This window comes from Typopeltis vanoorti, chromosome 3 (assembly GCF_054136105.1).
Source record: "Typopeltis vanoorti isolate ZY-2024b chromosome 3, IOZ_Tvanoo_1.0, whole genome shotgun sequence".
Taxonomy (NCBI): Eukaryota; Metazoa; Arthropoda; class Arachnida; order Uropygi; family Thelyphonidae; genus Typopeltis; species Typopeltis vanoorti.
This window is the reverse complement of record NC_143551.1, coordinates 125,599,451-125,623,831: the sequence shown is the minus strand read 5'-3', so window position 1 is coordinate 125,623,831 and position 24,381 is coordinate 125,599,451. Positions and strand designations below refer to the sequence as shown.

The window sequence follows — 24,381 nt, the reverse complement described above, 5'->3', positions numbered from 1 at the left end:
TAGAGAAGGTTGCAGAGAGAGAGAGAGAGATGTAAGAATGGCAATTTGTTTAGCAAGCCTCACTTCCAGATACATCCATACCCATGGCAGGATTCGAACCTGCAGCCTTTTGGCTGGAGAGCAGATACGCTAACCATTTGGCCAACCAGGCTGGCAATTATTGCTTTTGCAACTTCCTGTACTTCAGCTCTATAAGGTCTTCATTTAAAAGCACTTATTCTATAGCATCCAAATGCCTGTATCTTCATTGTCACCCTCCAAATTTAATTCTTTAGCTAGCACCGCTATCTTGTCATGAATCTCTTCTAAGACTTTGTGGAATCCTGCAAATATATAAATTTTCAGCAGCTTCTTCTAAGCATCATTCATGTCACCTAACTCCATGCTGCATTTGCAAAATAAATTCATCCATAAACATCAGTGTTTTTTTTTTCCCCAAACTCACTGACATCAATAGCCTGAGCAAAAGTATTTTTGAAATTATATTCCTTGAAGACAGCACCAACACCTTGGTCCATAGGTTGCAGGAATGAGGTGGTATTTGATTTGAGTGTAAATGGGATGATCGTTGTAAGTCAAGAACTGCCAGTATAATGGTACTTAATAATGAACTTTATTCTTAATGTATATAAAGAAAATTCTCTCTGTATGAGATTTGTAGATCTTGCACACATGCACACACACAAATTTTTGGCACTTCTGGTTAAAACTTAATATCGACCAGAGAGTGGCTACTACCTAAAGTAAATACAAAATTTCCTAAATTGGTAAAGGAAGTTCTTTATGTATGTGTGTGTGTGTGTGTGTGTGTGTATTTTTAAGTATATACACAAAAAAGACTTGTGGTTTACAACAGTGTGAAATTCCTGAAAATTGACATAACAAATGTTCTTTCCTTGTGGCAAGTAGGAAAAAAATCTTCCCATTTAAATGACATACTTCAATAAATACATGTTGTTTTCATGGTATATTCATAGATTTCACAAGTACTTCATGATGAAATTCAGATTATGTACTAAACATTTGACCTCACTATAGCAAACTTGTAGTACCCACACCACACAAACAGTTTGTGGATAGTTTGCCATAGCGAATAACTTTTAGCATGGCATATAAACATACGCTCAATGCCATGCTAAAAGTTATTCACTATGGCAAACTATCCACAAACTGTTTGTGTGGTGTGGGTGCTCAGTGGTGATTCTTATGCTGAATGGGTCAGAAAGTTTCAATGTTTTTTTTTTTTTTTTTATAGCAACGTAGGCTGCACAGTGTGCATTTCTTTTCCGTATAAATTTCTTTGTAGCAAGCAATCTTAGCTTATATACATCATTCTTTGCTATAGAGTCGATTTGCTATAATGTTTACTATAGAGCTGATTGTATAAACGAGGGCCTGCTGAAAAGTTGTGATAATCACCATGAAGGAATTAAGGTAGAACCATGTAACTTGCACATTATTCTACATATTCCCCATTAAATGGTATGTACTTGTTACAATGCTGCTGCATCATTTGCATTCTTATGAGAAAAAAGTCTTTCCCTTTTTTGCACAAGCCAGTCCTCAGCTGTAGATATGACTTCATCTGTGGTAAATTTTGTTCATTTCAAGTGTTTCTTTAAATTTGGGAATAGGTCATAGTCAGATGGGGCCAGGTCTGGCGAATATGGTAGGTGATGCAGACATTGAAAGCCCAAGTTATGTATTGTCTGTTGGGTTTCATGAGCAATGTGAGCAGATGCATTGTCCTGCAAAACAACACACCTCTGCTCAGTTTCCTGTACCATTTTTCCTTCAGTTCTTTCAATTCTTTCATAGCTATTGAATAAACTGCTGCTGTAATAGTTCCACCTTTTGTTGAGGTACTTGGGAAAGATTACACCATCCATATCCCACAAGACAATGGCAAGAACCTTCCCTGCTGACTTTTGGGTTCGGAATTTCTTTGGCCATGGAGAACCTTTGTGTCTCCACTCCACTGACTGTTGTTTGGTCCTTGGGTCATAGTGATGAAGCCATGTTTCATCAACAGTCACAATACAAGCCAAAAAATTTGCACCTGATTTCTATTTTCATCATCAAGGATCATGGCATGCACTTCATCAGTGTTTTCAGGTGTGATTACTGTGGAAGGTCTTCCTGATCTGGGGGCATTTGCTGTCTCAGTATGCCCAGTTTTAATCTTGGCCACTTATATCTGGCAACTGTTGGATAGATTCACAAAGTTTGGTGAATCTCAATTGCGGACTTTTCTTGCAGCATGAAAACATGACGACGACCTGAACCTCTATCTTTGAAATTCTTCACAACCTCTGACATGTCTTTTTATATATCCTAAAAGAAAAAAGAACAAAATTTTGTTCTAGGTGTTTTTCAGAACTTTTCACCCCCCCATAACTCCTGATATTATTACGTAACACCTCCAGGGAGTCCAAAGACTCATCGAGGGAGGGCACTTACTCTACAACTCTCCATCTCCACCGCTTCATCTACACCAATGCCATCTACTGCTGCTAGTATTTTCACAGACGATCATCCATGCTCACAGCAGGATTCGAACCCACAGCCTTTTCGCTGGAGAGCAGATACGCTAACCACATTTTTAAAAAAAATTTTAATAATGAACTTAAAGATAATGAATTTAATAAGAAATGATTTGATAGTTACCTATATTATCTTTATAGGTCTTTATTATGCTCTCACAGGAAGAGGACAAAGAATAGATTTTAAATGGTGAGTAGTTTTTCTGAAACATCGTTTTTTCCTTTACACTCTTCATTTCTCTGTAGTGTTACTTCATTATTTTGTTATTAGAAAATACATTAGGGATGTATTTTTAATGTCAGTTTATGAAGATTAAAAGTTTATCACCTATTGTTGATAGCAACACACAACAGTATAAAGCCAACTGTATTTGGATATGTGAGCTGATGCATTGTTGTAATGAAATAGCACTTTTTTTTCTTGGCTATTCCTAGCCATTTCTCGTGATTCATTTTTTGTGCAGTTGTAGATGGTTAGTGTAGTACACTCCCTTTATAGTTTGACCCTTTGGAAAATAATTGATCATTATTATCCCCTCATAATTCTAGAAGACTATTATTATGACTGAGATAGCTAATGGAACTTGCTTTTTCCTTTTTCAGAGATGAAGATTTTGGATGTTTCTATTGTTTTGACTGTTCTATCATCTCTAGTTTGTAGTGGTGGACCTAAGTAGCCACCAAGTTCATCAGAAAATTTGACATTGCTCTTCATAAAACACTATAAACATTCTTTTGAAATTTTTCACATCAAACTTGTTTTTGTTCAAGTGTCAATAAATGCAGCACCCACTTTGTGAACACCTTTACCCAATTCTTGGGTTAGGGTATGATGCATCCATTCAGTCGAGATACCTATAGCATCACCAATCTCATGTGCATTAATTCAGCAGTCTTTCCACATGATAACATGATTTTTCAAGGCAAACAATAATACTTTTCATTTGTTTCCCTGAACAGTTATCCTCTACTCTCTTTGTCATGTTTAAATAGAGCTGTCCTCTTTTTTTTACCATCAAAAATGAAGGATCAGATTCTCATAAAGTATCATCCATGTCAGTTTTAATTTCAGTTGGAGCTATACCTTTTTATGGAATATTTGATGAAGGCACTATGCTGAATCTTTACATTTTTTTAAAAAAAGCACTCAACGCACTTTGCTGAACCAGCAAACAAAATCTACCTGACATTACTTCAACCTTCTGCATTCTGAAAATCTACTTTCTGCATTACTTCAACCTTAGTATCACCTCTGGGTCTGGCTCCCACTGAAAAGACCTCAATAAAGGTCGAAGCCAGTCTGGGTAGTGACCCTTCCCATAATGCATAGAATTATACATCTCCTCAAGGAGATGTGCTTTGCTTTATGGGATAGTAAGGCAAGTGATGTGAAGTCATACCACCTTTACGAGTTGTCCCAGTCCTGAAAATACTTCAGGTGCAAACTTTGTTTGCTTACACTTGGATAAAGGATTAAACCAAGTACAGGTAACCCTCATATAACGCTGTCTACAAATTATAATAACCCTTGTTCAATGCAGTACTTTTACAACATGGTTTTGATATAACATGGTCTACAAACTGTAATAACCCTTTATCTTTTCATATATTTTTCAGCACGCAACTTAAAAATCAAATTTTATCTTTGTTAAATATGTGTCTACCCATATCGCACATGTAGTTATAAGTAGCGAATTTATATTAGTGGAAATACCCTTTAGCACATGTGTATGTCAGTTGTTTACCATATCAAGTGTTTATTATTGAAATTTGTCTTCAAAAATGAAGAGTTTTTCTGCCAGGAAAGTGCATTAAAAATCATAAGTGTGTTAATCTCAAGTTAATCTCAGATTAATCAAGTTAATCTGAGCACTATATTTTCTGGTGAGTTACATAATTCATATGTAATGCTTTTTTTATTTAAAAAATTTATTTTTATAGTAATGGCCACTAAAACTCTAACAAAAGGGGAAAAAACCAACATTGAAAAGAAAATTCATTTCTCTCGAAGAAAATATTAAAATCTTGGATCGGTTGGAAAATGTAGAAAAACCAGGAGTTGTTGCAAGGACTTGGAATTTAAATGAATCAGCAATTTGAACAATCAAACAAAATGAACATAAAATCCGAGAAAGTGTTATTGCTGGGATCAACAGTAGTGCAAAGCATGTTGCTCATGTATGCGATATTCTAATAGAAAAAAATGGAGAAATCTCTAATGATTTTAATAGAATATTGCATTCAAAAGAAAATTCCTTTGGAACAAAATCTTATTAAATAAAAAGTGCTCAAAGTTTATGAACATTTAAAAGAACTTGATCAAGATTCTTTAGAAGAAAGTTCTCAGCATGGATTTTGTGCCAGTAAGGGTTGGTTCAAAAACTTAAAAAAGCGGTTTTCTTTGCATAATCTTAAAATCCAGGGAGAATCAGCATCAGCAGACGTAGAAGCTGCCCGGAAATACCCAGGAGAACTTTTAGAAATATAACACACCAGGCCACCCAACAAATTTAAGCCGTCTGAAGATTAAAATAACATTTTTGCCACCTAATACTACTTCACTTATTCAACCACTCGACCAAGGAATAATATCAACATTTAAGTCATATTATATTCATTGAACATTCCAATTAATTTTGAAAAAAATGGAATCTAATCCAAACATGACACTTCCTCAAGCATGGAAAGAGTTTTCAATATTGAATTGTGTGAAAATTATTTCTCTGTCTATTAAGGAATTACAACCCTCTACACTGAATGCTTGATGGGAAAAAATATGGCCTGAAGCTGTTCTAGAACAAAATTTTTGTACCTCCAGTGGATGCCAAGCTAAGTTGTATAATAAACGTCACAGACATTTTTGATGGAGAAGGCTTTTCTGATATGGTTGAAAATGAAATTAGTGAATTAATTGATGGGGGAAACAGATTTAAATGAGGAGGACCTGGTACAATTAATAAATGACGTTGAACCAAATGGTAGGGAAAGTTCTGTTGAAGATTCTGATTGTGATAAATCCGAGAATTCAGTTTAAAAAAATTAGCAGAAGGATTGGATTTGACAAGAAAGTTAGGAAGTTATTTTACGGATAATGATCCCTCAATGGAGCGATCCAAAAAATTCATGAGACAGTTGGATATTTGTTTAGCTCCATATTATGAACTTAATAAAAAATTGCAGCATAGTGGTAAGCAAGGTCTTATTACTGGCTTCTTGATAACTAAAACATGAAATGATGTCCAAGAGATTTCAAGTGTTGACGAGGTCCAGTCACTCGTAAATAAAGAACATCTACAAAATGTTATTTTTGAACAGTGGTGACGATTAAAATATGCACTTTATTTTATTTTACCTAAACATTTATGCATTATGTGCAATGAAGTTTATGCACAATTTATAATTTTTGTAATTTTATACTATGCATTTGTTAACTGAATTAAATAAAAATATTTTTTTTGTTGGATATGTCATTGTTGTTTATATAATTAAAGAATAAAAAAATTTAAAAAAAGATTTCGGAACATAACCCTACTTTTTCTATATGATCTGAGTCTCGCATAACATGATTTATATAATGTGACATTTCTATGGAACCTAACATCTACATTATACAAGGGTTACCTGTATATAATTTCTTGGTATCTTTAATCAATTATAAAAAGGATATGATTTGGTATGGCTGACCTGATCATGAAATATACCACTGATGCCCAGGTTCCCAAAGCAAAAATTAAAAAATATTGCACATGCAGTTGGAAAAGCAAAGCAAAAGCGATTGTAATTCTAGAAGGTATATGACTTAGCTAGCGATAAGTTCAGTATGTGAGAGGATGTGAAAGAATTGCTGGAAGAAGCGATAGTGAGAAAGTGAAAATCATAAGTATATTATCTAGATATAATAGACATGAATTAAGAAGGGTTACTATGACAAATGATTCAATGCATAGGCAGTGTAGATGGAATGGATGAGAATTTTTGAATGTGGGGTGAGTTTGAGAGAAGAATGGATTTTTATGAGAGAGAGAGAGAGAGTATTAATTGGTATGAGACCTAACACAGCATCAGAGAAACTAGATTATGATGGGAGGAATGGAAAGTGTATGTAAGAGTGATAATGTTATGTAACTGTGTAAATGATGAGAAGGGACATTATCACGAAATTGATTGAGGATAGAACGATTTTGTGTTTGTCTGGTTTGGACATATCAAGCATGTGCCAGGATATCTACGTAAGTAAGGCATTGCAGACAGATATGGAGGGTATGTTGCAGAACAGAGATCTGCAAGTTGTGTAACTGTGTAATACAGACTACAGCGAAGAGTATACAAAAAACATGTAGATAAGTCTGTATATGAATGCTAGGAATATCAAAAAACAAACAGTTTATCTTGGTGAATACATTGAGACCTCAGATAAAGTTATTAGTGATACCTGGTTCTCAGAGGCAGACATACTTACTGGTATTGAGTGTAAAGGGTACAGTGATTTTAGGAAGGATCTTAGACAGGATATTAGAGGAGGGGATGTGTTGCTGATGATATTGGATGACATAAATCCATTTAGAGTTGAGACCTATAAATTCAACATTAGTAACACTTTTCTATGTGGCAGTGAGTTTGAAGCATTTGGTAAGATGTTCTGTCTAACAAGATAGATACATAGTGAGGTGCTGTTACAGACCCAGTGGATTGGTTACTAGTGATGAAGAAATGCATTATCAAATAAAATGATGAGTGCAAAACAAGTAATCATAATAGGGAACTTTAATTATACAAACATTGATTGGGTAATTCTTGTAGCAAGGCTTATACGTTGGTCATACATAACTGGTAATTGACTTAAGAAATTTATAACGCATAAAACAGATATTAATTAAAGGAAACTTTAATGAATACCTTCAATATTTCGGCAGCGTCATGTTGCCATCTTCAGGAACATACAAATATGGTATGTGCATGCAGGCACTAACAAAAGCAATTGAGGACAAAGGCAAGAAACTAATATTGTTCCTAAAGTCCTAACGGTACCCCCTAGTGGGCTAATTGGGTTGTCTTGGCTGTTGGGCTGAAGTTCTCATGATGCAAGTCTTCCAAATTTGGGGCAGTCTCATGCACCCAAATTTGTTGAGGTTTGGAACGTTTTTTAGAGCTGCTGATGATTCCATGAATAATCTTTCATACTTGAACTTGCTGCTGTGTATTATTTTAGTTTTCTTCCAACTAATTCTATGGTGGGTATCTATGGCATGATCTGAGCCCAGAGTGGCTGTACTGGTGAAACCGGATGTAGTCTTTGTGTTCTGAAATCTTGATATTTGCTGTCCTGCCTGTTTGGCCAAAGTAGGACAATTTACAGCTACAAGGGACCTGGTATACACCAGGTAGGTCTAGGGGAAGTGGTTGGTCTTTGATAGAACAGATAAGGGATGCCAACTTTTTATATGGTCTATAACAAGAAGTTAGGTCATATTTTTTGAGGATATTGGTTATTTCTCAGAGGTGCCCCAGATGTAGGGGATGGTGATAAATTTAGTGTAATCTTTATTGTGAAAGGGGGGGGAGGGGAGGAGGGTTGTGGTTTACTGGTTTTAGTATTTTTTTTTTATTTTTTGGGGTGTTGTAGCCACTAGCTAATGAAAGTGTTGAGGATGTGGTTTAGTTCAGTGGTTAGGGCATCGTCATCTGAGCAGATTAATTTTGCCCTGTTATATAGTGTTTTTATAACCCTATATTGTTGTGAGGGGGGGGGGATTGTTGGTGAATGTATCTGCCTGTATTGGTGGGTTTTCTATTAACAGAGAAAACCAAAGATCCATCAGGCTGGCGAGTGATTAGAGTGTCTAGGAAGGGGAGGATGTTGTTTTACTCTTTTTCCAAGGTGAACTGGGCCCTGGGGTGTTGGTTGTTTAATTGTGTTAGGAAGGAGTGGAGTGTATCTGAGCCATGTGGCTAAATAGCAAACACATCATCCATGTACCGAAGCCCAATAGTGTTTTTTTGGGGGCAGAGTTTAAGACTTTCTCTTCAAAGATCTCCATAAAGAAGTTGGCCAAGGGTGTGGAAAGTGGTGAACCCATGGATGTCCCCTCTATCTGTTTGTAGAATTTTCCTTGCCAAACGAAATAGCCTAAATTCATTGTGAACTGAAATAGGGTTGAGATATCGGGTGGAAATTTGGCTTGGATGAGCTCTAGGGTTTCCTTGAGTGGGACATTTGTGAATGGGGAGGAGACGTCAAAACTGACCATTATGTCAGTGTGTTGGAGTGAGAGGTTTTCTATACTGGCTTTGAAGTGGGTTGAGTTTTTTGTGTGTGATGGTGTGTTGCCAGTATAGTGTGTGTGAGCGCTTTGGCTAAATGTTTGGCTAATTTATATGTGGGGGAATCAATTCCATCCACTATTGGACGTAATGGCACATTTTGTTTATGTATTTTTGGAAGTCCATATAATCAGGGGGCTCTAGAGTTAAAAGGTTTTAGTTTGTTAGTAACTTCCACAGGCCAAGAAGTTACCTTCTTAAGGAGTCTGTAGAGAGTTCTAATCTGAGAGCTGGTAGGATTATATTCAATAGGGAGGTAGATTGTACGGTCTAATAATAAAGCATTAAGTTTACCTATGTAGTCCTTTTGGTTGAGAACCACAGTGACGTTTCCCTTATCCGCTTTAGTGATTACTATTTTTTTTGTTTTTCTTCATTTCTAGTAGAGCTGCATATTCGTCTTTGGATAAGTTGGTTTTTGGAGGTCTTGCTTTGGTGAGAACATCGGCTACATCCAGTCTGACGTTGTTGGCGATATGATTAGGAAGGTTGTGAATCCCACGTTCTGTTTGGATCATTATTTCCTCAGCAGTTATTCTTTTAGGAGCTAGAGCAAAATTGCGGCCACGTGAAAGTGCAGTGAGTGCTTCAGGCTTCAAAACTATGGAAGAGAAGTTGACTGCCGTGTTGAGTGGTTGTTGTGGTAGAGAAGTAGAATTCTTTATCAAGTTATCATATTTTTTCATGTGCCGACTACGTATTTTTTCGAATTCTTTTGTTGCCGAAGTGCATGAGACATCACAAAGAATCGTCCAAAGGTCATGGCTGAGCGTATCTGAAAGCTCTTCCTCTAACGCCCGTAAGGTTTTGTTTTCATCGGCAAGGAGAATACTCATCACCTCCTCCTCCCCCTTCATTAATAAAGATTGCACTAAATCTATCACCATCCGCTACATCCGGTGCATCTCTGAGAAAATAACCAATATCCTCAAAAAATATGACCTAACTTCTTGTTATAGACCATATTAAACGTTCAGAACACAAAGACTACATACGGTTTCACCAGTACAGCCACTCTGGGCTTGCAGACCATGCCATAGATACCCACCATAGAATTTGTTGGAAGAAAACTTAAATAATACACTGCAGCAAGTTCAAGTATGAAAGATTATTTATGGAATCATCAGCAGCTCTAAAAAAACGTTCCAAACCTCAACAAATTTAGGTGCATGAGACTGCCCCGAATTTGGAAGACTTGCATTATGAGAACTTCAGCCCAACGGCCAAGACAACCCAATTAGCCCACTATGGGGCACCATTAGGACTTTAGGAACAATATTAGTTTCTTGCCTTCTTCCTCATTTGCTTTTGTTAGTGCCTGCGTGCACATACCATACTTGTATGTTCCTGAAGATGGCAACGTGACGTTGCCGAAATAGTGAAGGTATTCATTAAAGTTTCCTTTAATTAATATCCGTTTTATGCGTTGTAAATTCCTTAAGTCAATTACCAGTTATTGATTGGGTAGTAGTGAAATCTCATGAGAAGAATGGAACTGAATTTATTGAGCTGTTGCGAGACAACTTCCTCAAGCAGCATGTGACAGAAAGTGTTAGATCTGATTATAGTTAGAGAGGTAGTTTTAGTTAAGACACCAGCCTCCGGTTGGTGGCGATGATTATGAAGCAATGACTTGGAAGGTATCTAAGCTTGAGAAAGTTCTGTTCAGAAAAAGTTATATGCTGAACAGTGAATGGAAAGCATTTACAAAATGCTTAAATGATGTAATATCAGATTGTGTCCCTTGAGTTCAAAGAATAAATAGGATAGGGATGAAATGGAAGCGTAATCTTATTAAACGAGAGATTCGTAAGAAGATGTGGAAGTAATACTGTGTGCATACGGATAATATCAGTTAAGAAAATAAGGAACAGGACAGAAAATTTACAACTTTTGTATGGAAAGCTAAGTAAGAAGAAAAACTGCCTCTGCAAGCTAAAGACAACCCCAAACTCCAAATGAATTCTATAGTTATGCTGCTAATAAAAGAATGAATATGAAGGAATAACTATACTGAATGCAGATAGTATGCAGGTGAGAGATGCACAATAGATTTAGTTGATGAGTGTCTGTTTTCCTAAAAGCTATCAACATGGTGTATGCAACATTATGCTTACTGCAATACCTCTTCACTGGATGAAGAAACTCAGGTGTATGAGGAGGAGGTACTAGAGCTGTTGCACAAATTGAATAAAATTTCGTCAAGAGGCACTGATAGGATATCAACACATGATAGTGTGTGTTCAACTGAACTGGCTGTTTCTTTGATCAGGCTATATAATTTGAGTCTCAGAACAGAGAAGATTCCACAGGAGTGGAATAAATGTATGGTAATCCAATTGTACAAGATACCACACAAGTATCCAACTATTGACCTATCAGTCTCTGGACTGGTGGTAAAGATTTTGGAAAAATTGGTTAGGGCTTGCATACAGAAATAGGTTGACAGAGAAGCTATACTTCACAATGAACAGCATTAGTTTACTAAGGGAAAGTAATTTTTGAGCATCTTGCTCACATTCTATAATATTACTGTTGAGTTAGACAAGGGAATGGATACACCATGATAGTTTTGTATTTTTCTAAGGCTTTTGACAGAATATGGCTTGGAAGACTGATGCATAAATTGGAGAATATGGAATTGGATTATAGAATATTCGTGTAGATCAGAGGATGGCTGACTGACAGATATCAAAAAGTTGTTTATGGGGGATGTGAGTCTGAAGATTTAAGGTAACCACTGGTGTACCACAAGGATTAGTTCTTGATCCATTGTTATTCAATTTATACATTAATGACATTGGAAGAAACTTGACAAGCAACATACAGCTATTTGTGAATTATGCAAAGATGGGCAGGGTAATTAAGAATGTGGCTGGTATGCAGTACTTGCAGAACAATTTGAATAGGCTGGAATTGAGGGCATGTGAAAATGGCTGTCAGTTCAGTGTTTGTGAAGTCTGTAAAGTTTGTAAAGTAACTGTTTTGTGTGTTTAGATATCCAATGTCTTTTCTTTAAATTAACACAAAAAACACAGGAATAAGCAATACAGCAATCCCTCGATTAATGCACTTAATGTGTTCTTTAAAACAGGTGCATTAATCAAACGTACTAATCGAATATAATAACCTATGGCAAAGGTATAATTTGTTCCTCAAGTTTCTTTTTTGACCCTTAATTTTTTTTATAAAAGAATTAGGGTATATCTCAGGGCCTAGTTAAAGGAAAACCATGAAGCTGCAAGACAATAAAACATCTTCAGAATATAAGTTTATTATTTTACATCTTAAATAATTGAGCTAATGTAGTTTGGCGGCATTCTTTCTTTTTTTTTTTTTTTCATACAACGGACAGTATGTCCCTATTGCCTCTTCTACTATTCCAGCAATTTTACTGCTTCTTTCTTTCTTCATCAGGGTCGATATCTAAGTATTGCTGCTTAAAAACTTCAATTGTATGAAAAATATTTTCAAATAGTTTCTGTGAAATCTCTTTGGACTTGTCAGTGATTAAATTTTCTTCATATTCTTCAGGATCTTCTTACTGTGCATCTAAATTTATCAGATTAGAATCACTCAATTTCTGAGAATGATATTTAATTAACTTAGATTCATTTGAAAATCCTCTAAAATCATTTGCAGAATGTGGAAGAATGTGCTTCCAAATGGCTCGCATATTGCTTGCAGTAATTTCATTCGACTTTGCAATATTGTAACCCGACTGAGATTTCTCTGATTTGGCCAGAAAAGTCTTGGAAGGCTTCGCTTCCAAAAAAGGCCGGTTTCATTGACATTAAATATGTGTTGGTCACAATAGCCCCTTCCATAATTTTCTTCAAAATCTCTGGATAATTTGTGGCCACCTCCTTATCTGCATTTGCAGCTTCGCATATGATTAGAACATTATGTAGGCTGTTTCTCTTTATAAAACGCTCAAACCACCCAGTACTAGCATGGAATTCTTCTTTTTTTCCACCATTGATAGCCCTTTCTTTTAAGGTTGCAAAAAGACTTAATGCTTTTGATTTAATAAGATCAGTGCTTAGTGGGATCTGCTTTTGGTTACAATCTTCGATCCATGCAGAAAGAAGCCTCTCTAATTCAATCATTATAATTTCAAGTTGTCTGCATGCACGATGAACTTGAAGCAGCCTTACCTTTCTCTTTGTATTCAGCAGCTTTGCTTAAAATTGCTCGTATAGTTGATTCACCCATTTTTGTGTCCTTGTCCTGTCTTTGCTCTGGACTTGTCTTGTTCATCTTTCTTTATTATTTCAAATTTTTCTTCCAATGAGATTACTTTTCGAATCTTTCTCATACTTCCACTTTTTTGCTCACTAATTCTTTTACTTTTCATGTAGTACTATCATATCCTCTACACCACCGTTGAGGGTATATATCAGGAATTTGATGATGATGATAATTCTTTTACTCATGATTAAGGGTCGGGAAACTACTTTAAACTAAAAACTTTAAAATACTTTAAAGTAAGGAAAACAATTGCAAAGGAGGCACAAAATATTATCATCAAAATGCTATGTATGTAACAGATGACATAAATTTTGATGGTAAATTTTGAACATAGTGTAGTATGCCGTTAAAAAAATAACGTTTTAAATCAATAACTAAATTATTTCATCCTGGTGAATGAATTTTTAAAATAGTTAGCCATAAAAATATATAGATAGAAAATGTTTAAAATCTGTAACATTTATTTTTAAGATAGGCACATTAATCATATTTTAGAGGTGCGCTAATCGAATTTGGGTATTTAAAAAAAAATGACACACTAATAGGAGGCGCATTAATTGAGGGATTGCTGTACTATTATATTTAAGGTCATATATTTCAGCCTGAATATTACAGGCCAGTATCTGTGGCGAGAATAGTTAATTACAAAGTTGAACATGAACAATAGATTGATTTGAAAAAGTAAGATCTGCCTGATGTTATACATAACACAAGGTATAACTAAAGAAATATTGCATATTAATTATTGATGTGTGATAAAAATAAGACGTTCCCATATCTTAGAAAGGCAGTCATTCCGATTTAAGTTTGGCAGAGAAGTAAGGCCTCAGTATTTTCTTGAAACAAATGCTCAAATTTATACCAACATCGATGAAGTAAGTGCATTTCAAACCATAGGAAGTTGATCTATATCGATTCCTTGCTGTGCCAAGTTATATTACTGTTCTTTCTAATATAACATTAGTGTTCTTGCATTCTGTCTTGCAGAACCTCCTGTTTGTCCAAATTAAGAATGATGACAATCTTAAGCAACAATATCCAATTGTTATATTATATTGGAGGGATTATGCTAGAGGATGTTGATCAGGCTAGAGATCTTTGAGTTTTAATAGACATGATGTTGAAGTTCAAGGGCCATATAGCAAAGATTGCAAACACAACTCAGAGGATAATTGCTATGATGAAATGAATCTTAACACATGTAAAGAGAAGAAAGTAATTTGGCCTCTTTACTAGGACTTGACAAGAGCTCACTTAGACTATTGGATACAGATCTGGTCTCCATGTTTCTGTGGTGATTTTGATACAGTGGAGAGAGAGAGTGCAAAGGAGTGTTAAAAATACCAGGTTTGTGGAACATTGATTATGAAGACAAATTGAGAATTTGTAAACTGCAGACACTAGCAAACAGAAGAAAGAGGGATGATATGATCGACACTTACAAACTTTTGAAAGGATTATACAGGATATCAGTAGATAGAATTTTTTTATTTTATGGAGGGTAGGGAAAGGACAAGATGGCATTCTTGGAAGTTGAGAATGAATGATGTCATGAAGTGTGTGAGAGCTAGATTTTTCCCTCATAGAGTAGTGCGTGATTGGAATGAATTATCTTTGGATGTTGTGTGTGCATGTAGTGTTAATGAATTGAAGAACAGGTATGACAGCAGGTGCATGTAGTATATGACATCTCTCAATAGTCCCCGACTCTGGAGGTTTCTCTTAATAATAATAATAATAATAAATGGCAGTTGTAGTAGTAAATGTAGTGATTATAAAATAGTATGTTACTACACATAATTACAATGAATACAAAATGATGTATTACTTACCATAATATTTTTGAATGAATAATAATTCATTTCATTCTTATTAATGGTTTTATGATTCCATATTTCTGAGAAGAATGATGTTCTGACAAATACATGAGAAGATACAGAAGAATTCATCAAATTATCTTTCAAAAATATCATTGTTACCAAATGCTAGATATGTTCCCTTGAGGTTACTCTTACATGAGAAATTTACATTACTAACTTCCTATCAAAAATATTCCTCCAAATTAATTATCTGTTAAGATTCCACTATTGTCAGATATTACATTTTGGTCTTCTAAGGCCTTCTAATTGCATCAGTCTGCCTAGATCTCTGGCTCTCCCATGGATCTTTTTCCTGGCATCACAATGCCTGTTTTGCTAACCTTTCCTCCCCATTCCCATTCTCATGCATTCTTTAATGCTAAAAAGTCGTTGCTTCCTAATATCTTTATTTTTAATATGATTCTACCATTTATGTCATGTGTTCATTCCCTATTTTCTTAGAACATATCTGTGGTCTCCAGTTTTTGATCAACTGGAATTTGTCAAAACTTAAGATATACACAGTGTACAATCAATTGTAACTAACTGATCTGTAATCCAGCTTATAGATCAATTAGTTACAATTGATTGTACACTGTGTATAGCTTAAGTTTTGACAAATTTTTCTCTTATTCCATATAATCTTTTTTTCAGTTCACTTCCTGATTTTCCTGATATTTAAGAATAATTTTCATTAAAAAGTATTCTTAAATAAGTGAAATATTTTACTAATTCTTTAGGTTATCCCATTTAGGTTGCAGCTGATATCAGTATTCCTGCCTATTTATATAGTCATGTTTTTTATTGCTACTTTTCATATATCACATTTTGACAAAAATTCTTCAGTTTAGTTATGGAATCCTGCTTGCTTATAAAGAGTAACATCTGCATGAAGTAAAAAGCTAAGATTAACATCTCCAATTTTTATTAATATTATTACATGATATCGTCAGGGACTCTTTTTGGGAGGGTACACTATTCACCATTTCCCCTACTTAAACACAAAGACATAAAACTACAGCCATCAACACACATTGCCATCTTCCACCTTTTGTAAATATTGATATCAGGTCTAATGCCACTTCATGATGTGATCTGTATTGATGATGAATAACTATGGAGATGATGCATACCCATGTCCCACACTTGATTTTATAGCAAGCCATTTTCTTGTACAGTGGTGTCTCGCTAATCCGAACTAATAAAAACCATGCTTGTTTGGATTAGTGAATTTCGCCCCAAGAGACAATAACTAGCGGTTAAGACAAAAATAATCAGATTCTAATGGTACACCAATTTAATTGTATAAATAAATGAAGTAACTGATAGAAAAAAAAGCTACTGTAATGTAAAATTTAAAAAACAATAAAAAATTTAGTTTTGTATGTACCTGTATTGTTGAGGAATCTGATTTAATAAAATTGCATAGTTCAGTACATAACTTAATTTGGGTAAAAATATCACTTTCTTGTATACAACACAAAATAAAGTTTCACAAAATAACGCATAAAAAAGTTTTTTTATTTCTTTGTAAAAAAGTCACTGATTTTCTTTTGCTTCTTGGAAGCTAAACTTTTTTCGAATGCTTCTTCTCGGAGCTGCATTAGCAATAAAATTTTGTGGAATGGCTTATCATTCTGCTTAGCCCATTCTATATACGTATTAAAACTGTCAGCTGCCTCTTTCATGTTTTATTTTATTTATCTTCGAGTTCTTTATCGTCATCATCGTCTTCTAATTCATTCTGTAGTGTCATATTTATTATTTCAGCATCTAATTTGATTTCAAATTCGGTGATTCATGCATACAGTACAGTACAATATAAAAAAAAAGCAAACGTGAACACACACAATAAATCAAAATAGACCTACAATATGACTGTACAATCGACAGTATGAAAAAAAATACTGTACTGTAATAATAATAAAATAAATAATAATAGTTAAAATAATAATTATTAAATAAAAATAATAGTGCACAATATAATAATATGTAATAATTTTTTTTTTCTTTCAAACTCCAGTTCGGACTACTTGGGGGGGTTCGGACTAAAGAGGTTCGGATTAGCGAGATACCACTGTACCTTCAATTCTGCTGTCTTACAACTCAAATATAGACTTTTGCTTGATATGTCCTGTTTACACCATATAATTCTAGCATTTTGAACAGCTTTTCTCTTGGGGTCTTGTCATATGCATTTCCCACATCTATAAAACTTAAATACAGATCCTTGTTATATTCCCATGATTTCTGAGCTATTTGTCTTAAATCTGATCCTGATAATCTGTATTTTTCCTGAACCAAGCTTTTTCATCTCTAATTTTGCCTTCTATATCTTCTCAAGTATGCTGTATAAGTTCTAACAGTAATGCTCATTAAGGAAATTCATCTGAAATTTCATTGTCTTATTTCCTTTTTTATAGATGGGGTACTGTGACACCTCTGTTCCAGTCATTGAGAATTCAACCTTCTGAATTATGCAGTGCAGCCACTGTAAAGCTCTTATACCCCTCAATATTTGAGCACCTCATTGAAACTTCATCTTCAGTTTTCATTTCACCTTTATCATCTGATTCCTTTTACATTCCTCTTTTTTCCATTTTTAAGTGTTTTTTTTTTTTAAAGCTTTGGAACATTTTGTTACCCTCCTGATATTTATCTTTCCTATGCCTTTTTGTTTAGCTACCTTTACATATTGCTTGGCTTTTTTTTTTTTTCTCTATTCTTTTTGGAGCATGTGCTCTTACTTTCTGAAACTTTTGATATGCTTTTGTCTTTTCCATGACTGCTTCTTTAACTTCATGAGGCCATATGGAGTTCTGCCTTTTCTGTCCTTGCATACAACTTTACATGCTTCTGTTGAGTCAATATTTTCTTCAGAGTTTGTCACCGAGTCTCCAAGGTTTGATTCTTTCTTCCAACTCTTTTTTTTTTTTTTTTTTTTTTAATAATAATTGTATATTTGAGTCTACAAATAGTTTTGGAAAACTTCTTGACTTGGATTCTGTTCTTGTTAAAAATGTTCTTACTTTTCTCTTTAATATGTTCAATTTTATTCTGCTCAAAACCAAAATGGTGATGACTTCCTATTTCAAATTCTTTGTATACTACTGTCTTGAAATTACAAGCATGAATGATATCACTGTCAACAGGAATTTAATTTCCATATTCAAAATACTTCTTATAGTTATCTGCATTGAAGTTTCTGGAATAAAAACTGTGGAACTGGAATGGAAATAAATAATTGATGAATGAAATTAAATATTCTACATGCTTACAGGGACAGGGCTTGATGTTTTAAAGGATTAGCATGGAGAGTCGACTAGTCAGTACCATGTAAACAAATATGCATGGATGGTATTTGAATTTTTTTAAGAATTGGCTTATGATTTGGACATGGAATTACAAAAGTTATTGAGAAAAAATTTACTGGTTATTGATAGTTGCTAAGGAGGTCAGTGTAAAAAGTTAATCTTTTACAAGCAGTATAATTTATGGCTAATAGTTGGTGAGAAATCAACAAGGCCATTCAAAACTGTTTTGCTTATTATGATTTTAAGCATTCAATCATGGGTATGTCAGATATGATGATAGTGAAAACGACGGCATTTGATATCAATCACATCAGAACCACACGTGGTCAATACTATAATGAAAATGAAGATTTTGAGGAGGAAATTGAAGCAAAACATCAGAGATCATTAGAAGAAAAAGAAGTACTGTTACACTAGAAAATTTATTACCGAATCATATATGGTGGTGGGTGCTTAAGGGTCAAAGCTGTATAACTGAGAGGAGACCTCCACATAGCCTTTAAAGGAATGCAGAGAACCGACCAGGGCTTCTGACCTAATGTCCAATCCTCACCTTCTCGTGGTGCACCCTGTTGGGTATCTACTTTGATACTGAACGAATGAGGATGGGCTGGCAATTTGGGATTTAGCCGACCAAGTTGTATTCTTATTGGTTAAACCAAAATAAAAAATGATGGTACAACATGACAAAATTTCATGCCGGCTGGGGCGTCGCCTGGTTAGACAAGGCCTCCGTTGTTTTCGCCAGGGAACTAGGGTCAACAGCGAAAAGTCAGCTACTGGAGCAAATCTGAAAACAAACCCCAACTCAACATCACCAGAGTTAAAAATCGGTACTATCAACATAAGAAGCCTGAATGGCAAAGAAATGGAGCTAGCTGAGGAATTAGATAAGTACCAGATCGGCATAATAGGGGTGACTGAAACAAAAAAGACCAAAACTGGTGAGATCTTTCTGAGCAATAAATACAAAATGTTATATTCAGGCAATGACAATCAAGGAAAAGGAGTAGCCATAGTATTCAACACAAAATATGAGGCTAATCTTCTTGAATGGCAGTCAGTCTCAAGTAGAGTAATGTGGGCAAATGTGAGAATGGGGAACTGGACAATGAGACTTATTTGTGCCTATGGTCCCACAGACACAGAAGGTTCTACTAAGGTAGAAGTTGAGGAATTTTTTGAGGCTTTAGAAAAAGCAACTGACACAATGAAAAAGGAAAAGTTGGTCCTTGTTGGGGATCTAAATAGCAGAGTAGGAAATGATTGTGAGACATACAAAAATATTTTGGGAAAATTTGGAGAAAAGAGCAAAGCTAATAATAATGGCAAATATCTGTTGGATTTCTGCTCAGGACATGGACTGGTTATTACTAACACCATGTTCCAACATAAAAATGTGAACAAATTCACGTGGAGAGAAGAGGCTAGGAATAAGAAAAGTCTCATTGACTATGTTATTGTTGATAGTGATGTTTTCTCCCTGGTGCAGGACACCAGAGTGTACAGAGGATTTGAAATTGGAAGTGATCACTATTTAGTCTTGAGCAGGATAAAATTGAATTTCATATTGAAAAGAATAACATGTAAGAAAGTTTTAAAGCGAATAAAAGTTGAGCAGCTCTCAGATGTGAACTGTAGACTAAAGTACAGAAAGATTAATTATTGAAAAGAAAATGAAAGAGTTTGAGAACAGGAATCAAACTTTGGAGATTCAGTCGCAAACTCTGAAGAAAACATTGATTGATTCTGCCAGAGAGGCATGTGGTGAGGTTGTGTGCAAGGATAAAAAAATCAGAACTCCCTCGTGGACACAGGAAGTTAAAGAGGCAGTGAAGGAAAAGAAGAAAGCATATCAAAAGTTCCTGGCAAATAAGTCAGCTCTTACGCTTACAGAATACAGAGACAAATGTAAGAAAGCTAAACAGTGTGTAAAACTAGCTAAACAAAAGTCATGGGAGGACTTTGGCAAGAATATAGAAAATAAATATCAAGAAGGTGGCAAAATATTCTGGAGGTTGTTGAAGAAGCTTAGGAATGGAGGAAAGAGTGCTGTAAAAGGAGTTAGAGATGATAAAGGTGACATGAAAACAGGAGAAAAAGATATCCTTGAAGTATGGAGTAATTACTTTGAAAAACTGCTAAATGAAACAAGCAGTGATGACAGCACAGTGATAAAAAAACACTGACCAGGCATGCAGTCAGGAATACATATCCATACTTGAAGTAGAAAAAGCCATCAAAGGCTTGAAATGTGGAAAGGCAGCAGGAGTAGATGATATTTGACCAGAAATGCTAAAGTATGGTGGTATAAAAGTCTTACAGTGGCTGCACTGCATAGTTCAGAAAGCCTGGACAGAGGGACGAATTCCCGATGATTGGAGTAGAGCTCTCATAGTACCCATATATAAAAAGGGAAATAAAACTGAATGTGAGAATTACAGAGGTATTTCCCTACTGAGTGTTCCTGGCAAGATCTATGCAAGTATACTTGAGAAACGGTTCAGAAGAATTGTAGAAGAAACGCTTGGTGAAGAACAAGCTGGATTCAGGCCAAATAGAAGCTGTCAGGATCAGATCTTCACTTTACGACAAATAGTCGAGAAAGCATGGGAATACAACAAAGATCTGTATTTAAGTTTTGTCGATTTGGAAAAGGCATATGACCAGGTGCCAGGAGAGAAGCTATTCAATACGCTGCAGTTATATGGTGTCAATGGGGCATTATATCAAGCGATACTTAGTCTTTATTTGGGTTGTAAGTCAGCAGTTAGAATTGAAGGAAGTACAGGAAGATGGCTTAATGTTAAATCTGGTGTGAGACAAGGATGTACATTAACCCCTCTGTTATTCATTATCTCTATGGATCACATTATGAAGCGTGGTATTAAACCTGATATCAAAATTGGAGATGTTAATGTCAGCTCTTTGCTTTATGCGGATGATGTTATACTTCTAAATAAATCCGCTACAAGTCTGCAAGATTCTCTGACTAAATTGAATAGCTGTTGTAACAGATATGGTATGAAGGTCAGCAATAAAAAGTCAAAGACAATGAAAATAGGCAGAATCATTGAAAATGTCAACTGTGTTGTGAATGGAGAACCTGTGGAACAAGTAAAACATTTTAGCTACTTAGGCACGATTTTTACTGAAGATGGTAAATTAAATATAGAAATAGACAACAGAATCAGCAAAGCTGGTATGGTGGGAAGTCAATTGAATAAATTCATATGGAATAAGAAAGAAATTAGTCGGAACACTAAATTAGCTGTATACAAGATAGTGTTCAAACCAGTTTTAACTTATGGATCTGAGAGCTGGGTCAGAAGTAAAACACTTGACCAAAGACTAGAGACCGCAGATATGAGAGTCCTGAGAAAGATTAGAGGCGTGAACAGATGGCATCAATGGCAATATCATATTAAAAATGAGGATATTAAGAAAGAACTTGAAATTGTCAGCATCCAGGAATGCGTTAGCAGAGCTAATCTCAGGTGGTATGGTCACTTAAATAGAATGGGAGAGGAAAGATTAGCAAAACAAGTGTTCTCTGTCAGGTTGGCAGGAAAACGACCGAGAGGAAGACCAAGATATAGGTGGATTGATACGGTACAAAGTGCCTTAGACGATAGAAATATAAGATCTGATAATGTTGGAGTCTTGACAAGTAACAGACTGATTTGGAGGAAAATTGTAGATAGGGTGTTAGTAATGATGTAATTTTTTCATGTAGTACTGTCATATCCTGTACACCCCTTGAGGGTACATGGCAGGAATTTGATGATGATGATGATCATATATGGTGGAGAGGGCTATATAGTATGTAGTGTCTGAGGATAGCTCATGACCAGATAAGTGATATTTTGAGTAAAAATTGATGAATTTGCATAGTATTGTTTACGTTTAGTATTTTAAAGTGTCTGGGTGATTTTTGTGTGTTTTTTGAGTATTTTAATAGTAAATTGATAGATCGATTATCTGTGCATATGGCTCCCATAAAGAGGAATACAAAGATGGCATCCAGGTCGCAATATTTGTCTGAAAATCTTAACTTACAAGACTTGATTCAGTGTAGCGTTTGCGAAATGTATGCATCGAGGAGACCGATTGGAGTCTGGTTAAACAATGATTGTGGAGTGAATGTGTGCAAAAAGTGTAAAGAATGTGAGGATTTAAAGAGTGTTTAAGGTCATGTGAGCGATAGCATTGTTGAAAGTGAGAATCTAGATAACAGCGATATTAGAGGTATGAATGAGGATATTTGCGAGGTAGTACCTGATAGCTGTGAGAGTGACGTTGTAAGAGAGAATGAAGTTAAACATACAGAACGATTGAATTAATCATCGGAAAATAAAAATGATGACACTGACGCAATGAGCGAAATAGCTCTATTATGCAGAGTGATACATGGAGTAAATCAGCAACTGGAACATTGGCAGAAATCTTTAACAAGCATGCCGACTAATAATCGGCAAAAGTATGATAGAAAAAATAAGTGTATGATAGTGAGTGTAAACAAAATGAAAGCGCGTGTGTTGTATTGAGATTCCCTAGTAAGAGGTGTGTTAGTTGAGAGTTTAACAATCGTACCAACCCGGTGCGACCGTAAAGAATGTAAGCGAGTCGATTAGAATGCAAAAACAGCGGGTGAAGGAACTGATAGTGGTAGCGGGTACAAATGATTTGAAAGGAAACAAAAAGGCTAAGAGTGAGGATGTGAAGAAATTGCTTGAGGTAGCAAAAGAAAAGAGTGAGAGAGTTAGGATGGTGAGTCTGTTTCCATGGCATGACAGTGAAGAGTATAGAAGGAGGGCCATAATTGCTAATGACTTTATGCATGAATTGTGTTTGTGAGTGGTGTGGAATTTGTGGAATGAGTTCGATGGGCGAAAGGATTTATATAAAATGGATGGATTACATTTGAATGGATTTGGTGTGCGGAGACTTGAAAAGGTGTTGTTGAATGTGGTGGAAGTGAATGTACAGAACCAGGGGAAACTAGAGTTATTAATGGGGGAGGGGGAGTAAATATGCAGATTTTAGGGAGACAGTTGAGTGTGTAATATACCCAAGCGATTAGGAAAGACCACAAATCAGAATGGGGTAGTTAGTATAAGGTATCAAAATAGGGATGGGACAAATCAGCTTCTTCAGTTCATGTATACAAATTCCAGAAGTATTAGGAACAAAAAGGAAGAATATTTGGCCTTGGTTGGCACTTCCAGACCACAGGTTATTGGCATTAGTGAAACATGGCTGACAGAAGATGACACAGCTAGTGGGATTGAATGTGAGAGACAGGGAGACTCTCCTGAACACACCATATGGGGGGAGGTGTGTTATTGATGATAGCGGATGAGCTACAGCCAAGGAGAATAGAAGTGGAACCACAGGATAGAGATAAGAGCACATTTGAGGCTATTTGGTGTGAGATTGAAACTAGCAGAACAAAATATACAGTTGGGTGCTTCTATAGACCAGGTGATGGAATAGATAGTGGAGATAGTATGCATAAGCAAATAGAAGAAATGAGTGGAAGGAAGGTAATTATTATGGGAGATTTCAAGTATGGTAACATTGATTGGAAGGAGGAGAGGACACATGGGAGGAAGGAATTGGATTTTATGCGGTTATTAAGGGATAACTATCTGCGACAGCATGTAATGGAAAATACTAGGGGTCAGAGAGTGCTTGACCTAGTAATTGCATCTGAGAATTTGGCTGTAACAAATATGACCACGTTGCCACCAATTGGCGAGAGCAATCATAGGGTCTTGACTTGGGAGGTGGCTAAAGGTGTGGAATTTACAATTAAGACAGGGTACATGTGGAATTATCGGGCTGGTAAGTATGACAAGCTTAGGAGATTTTGATTGGTACAGTGCCATGGCATGTAAAACTGCAAGGGCTAGAAGTTGACAGTGCATAGGAGGCGGTAAAGGAGTGTTTGCATGAAGCAATGGCTGACCGTATACCTAGATTCTGAATAATAAATCAAGTAGGAGTTAAATGGATGAATAACACCATTAAGCTTGAGCTACAAAAAAAAGAAACAACTATGGAGGGAATTTAAGGAGGAAGGTAACCAGC

General features: G+C 35.5%; 1 protein-coding gene across 1 annotated transcript in view; it reads left to right on the top strand.

The window, feature by feature from the left end:
• Positions 1-24,381, top strand: part of LOC150108540 (V-type proton ATPase 21 kDa proteolipid subunit c''-like) — a 167,154-nt gene that overhangs the window by 35,181 nt on the left and 107,592 nt on the right. The window contains exon 2 of the mRNA XM_090415972.1: positions 2,685-2,733. Coding sequence (XP_090272098.1) covers positions 2,685-2,733 — 49 coding nt within the window. The remainder of the gene's footprint in view (positions 1-2,684; positions 2,734-24,381) is intronic.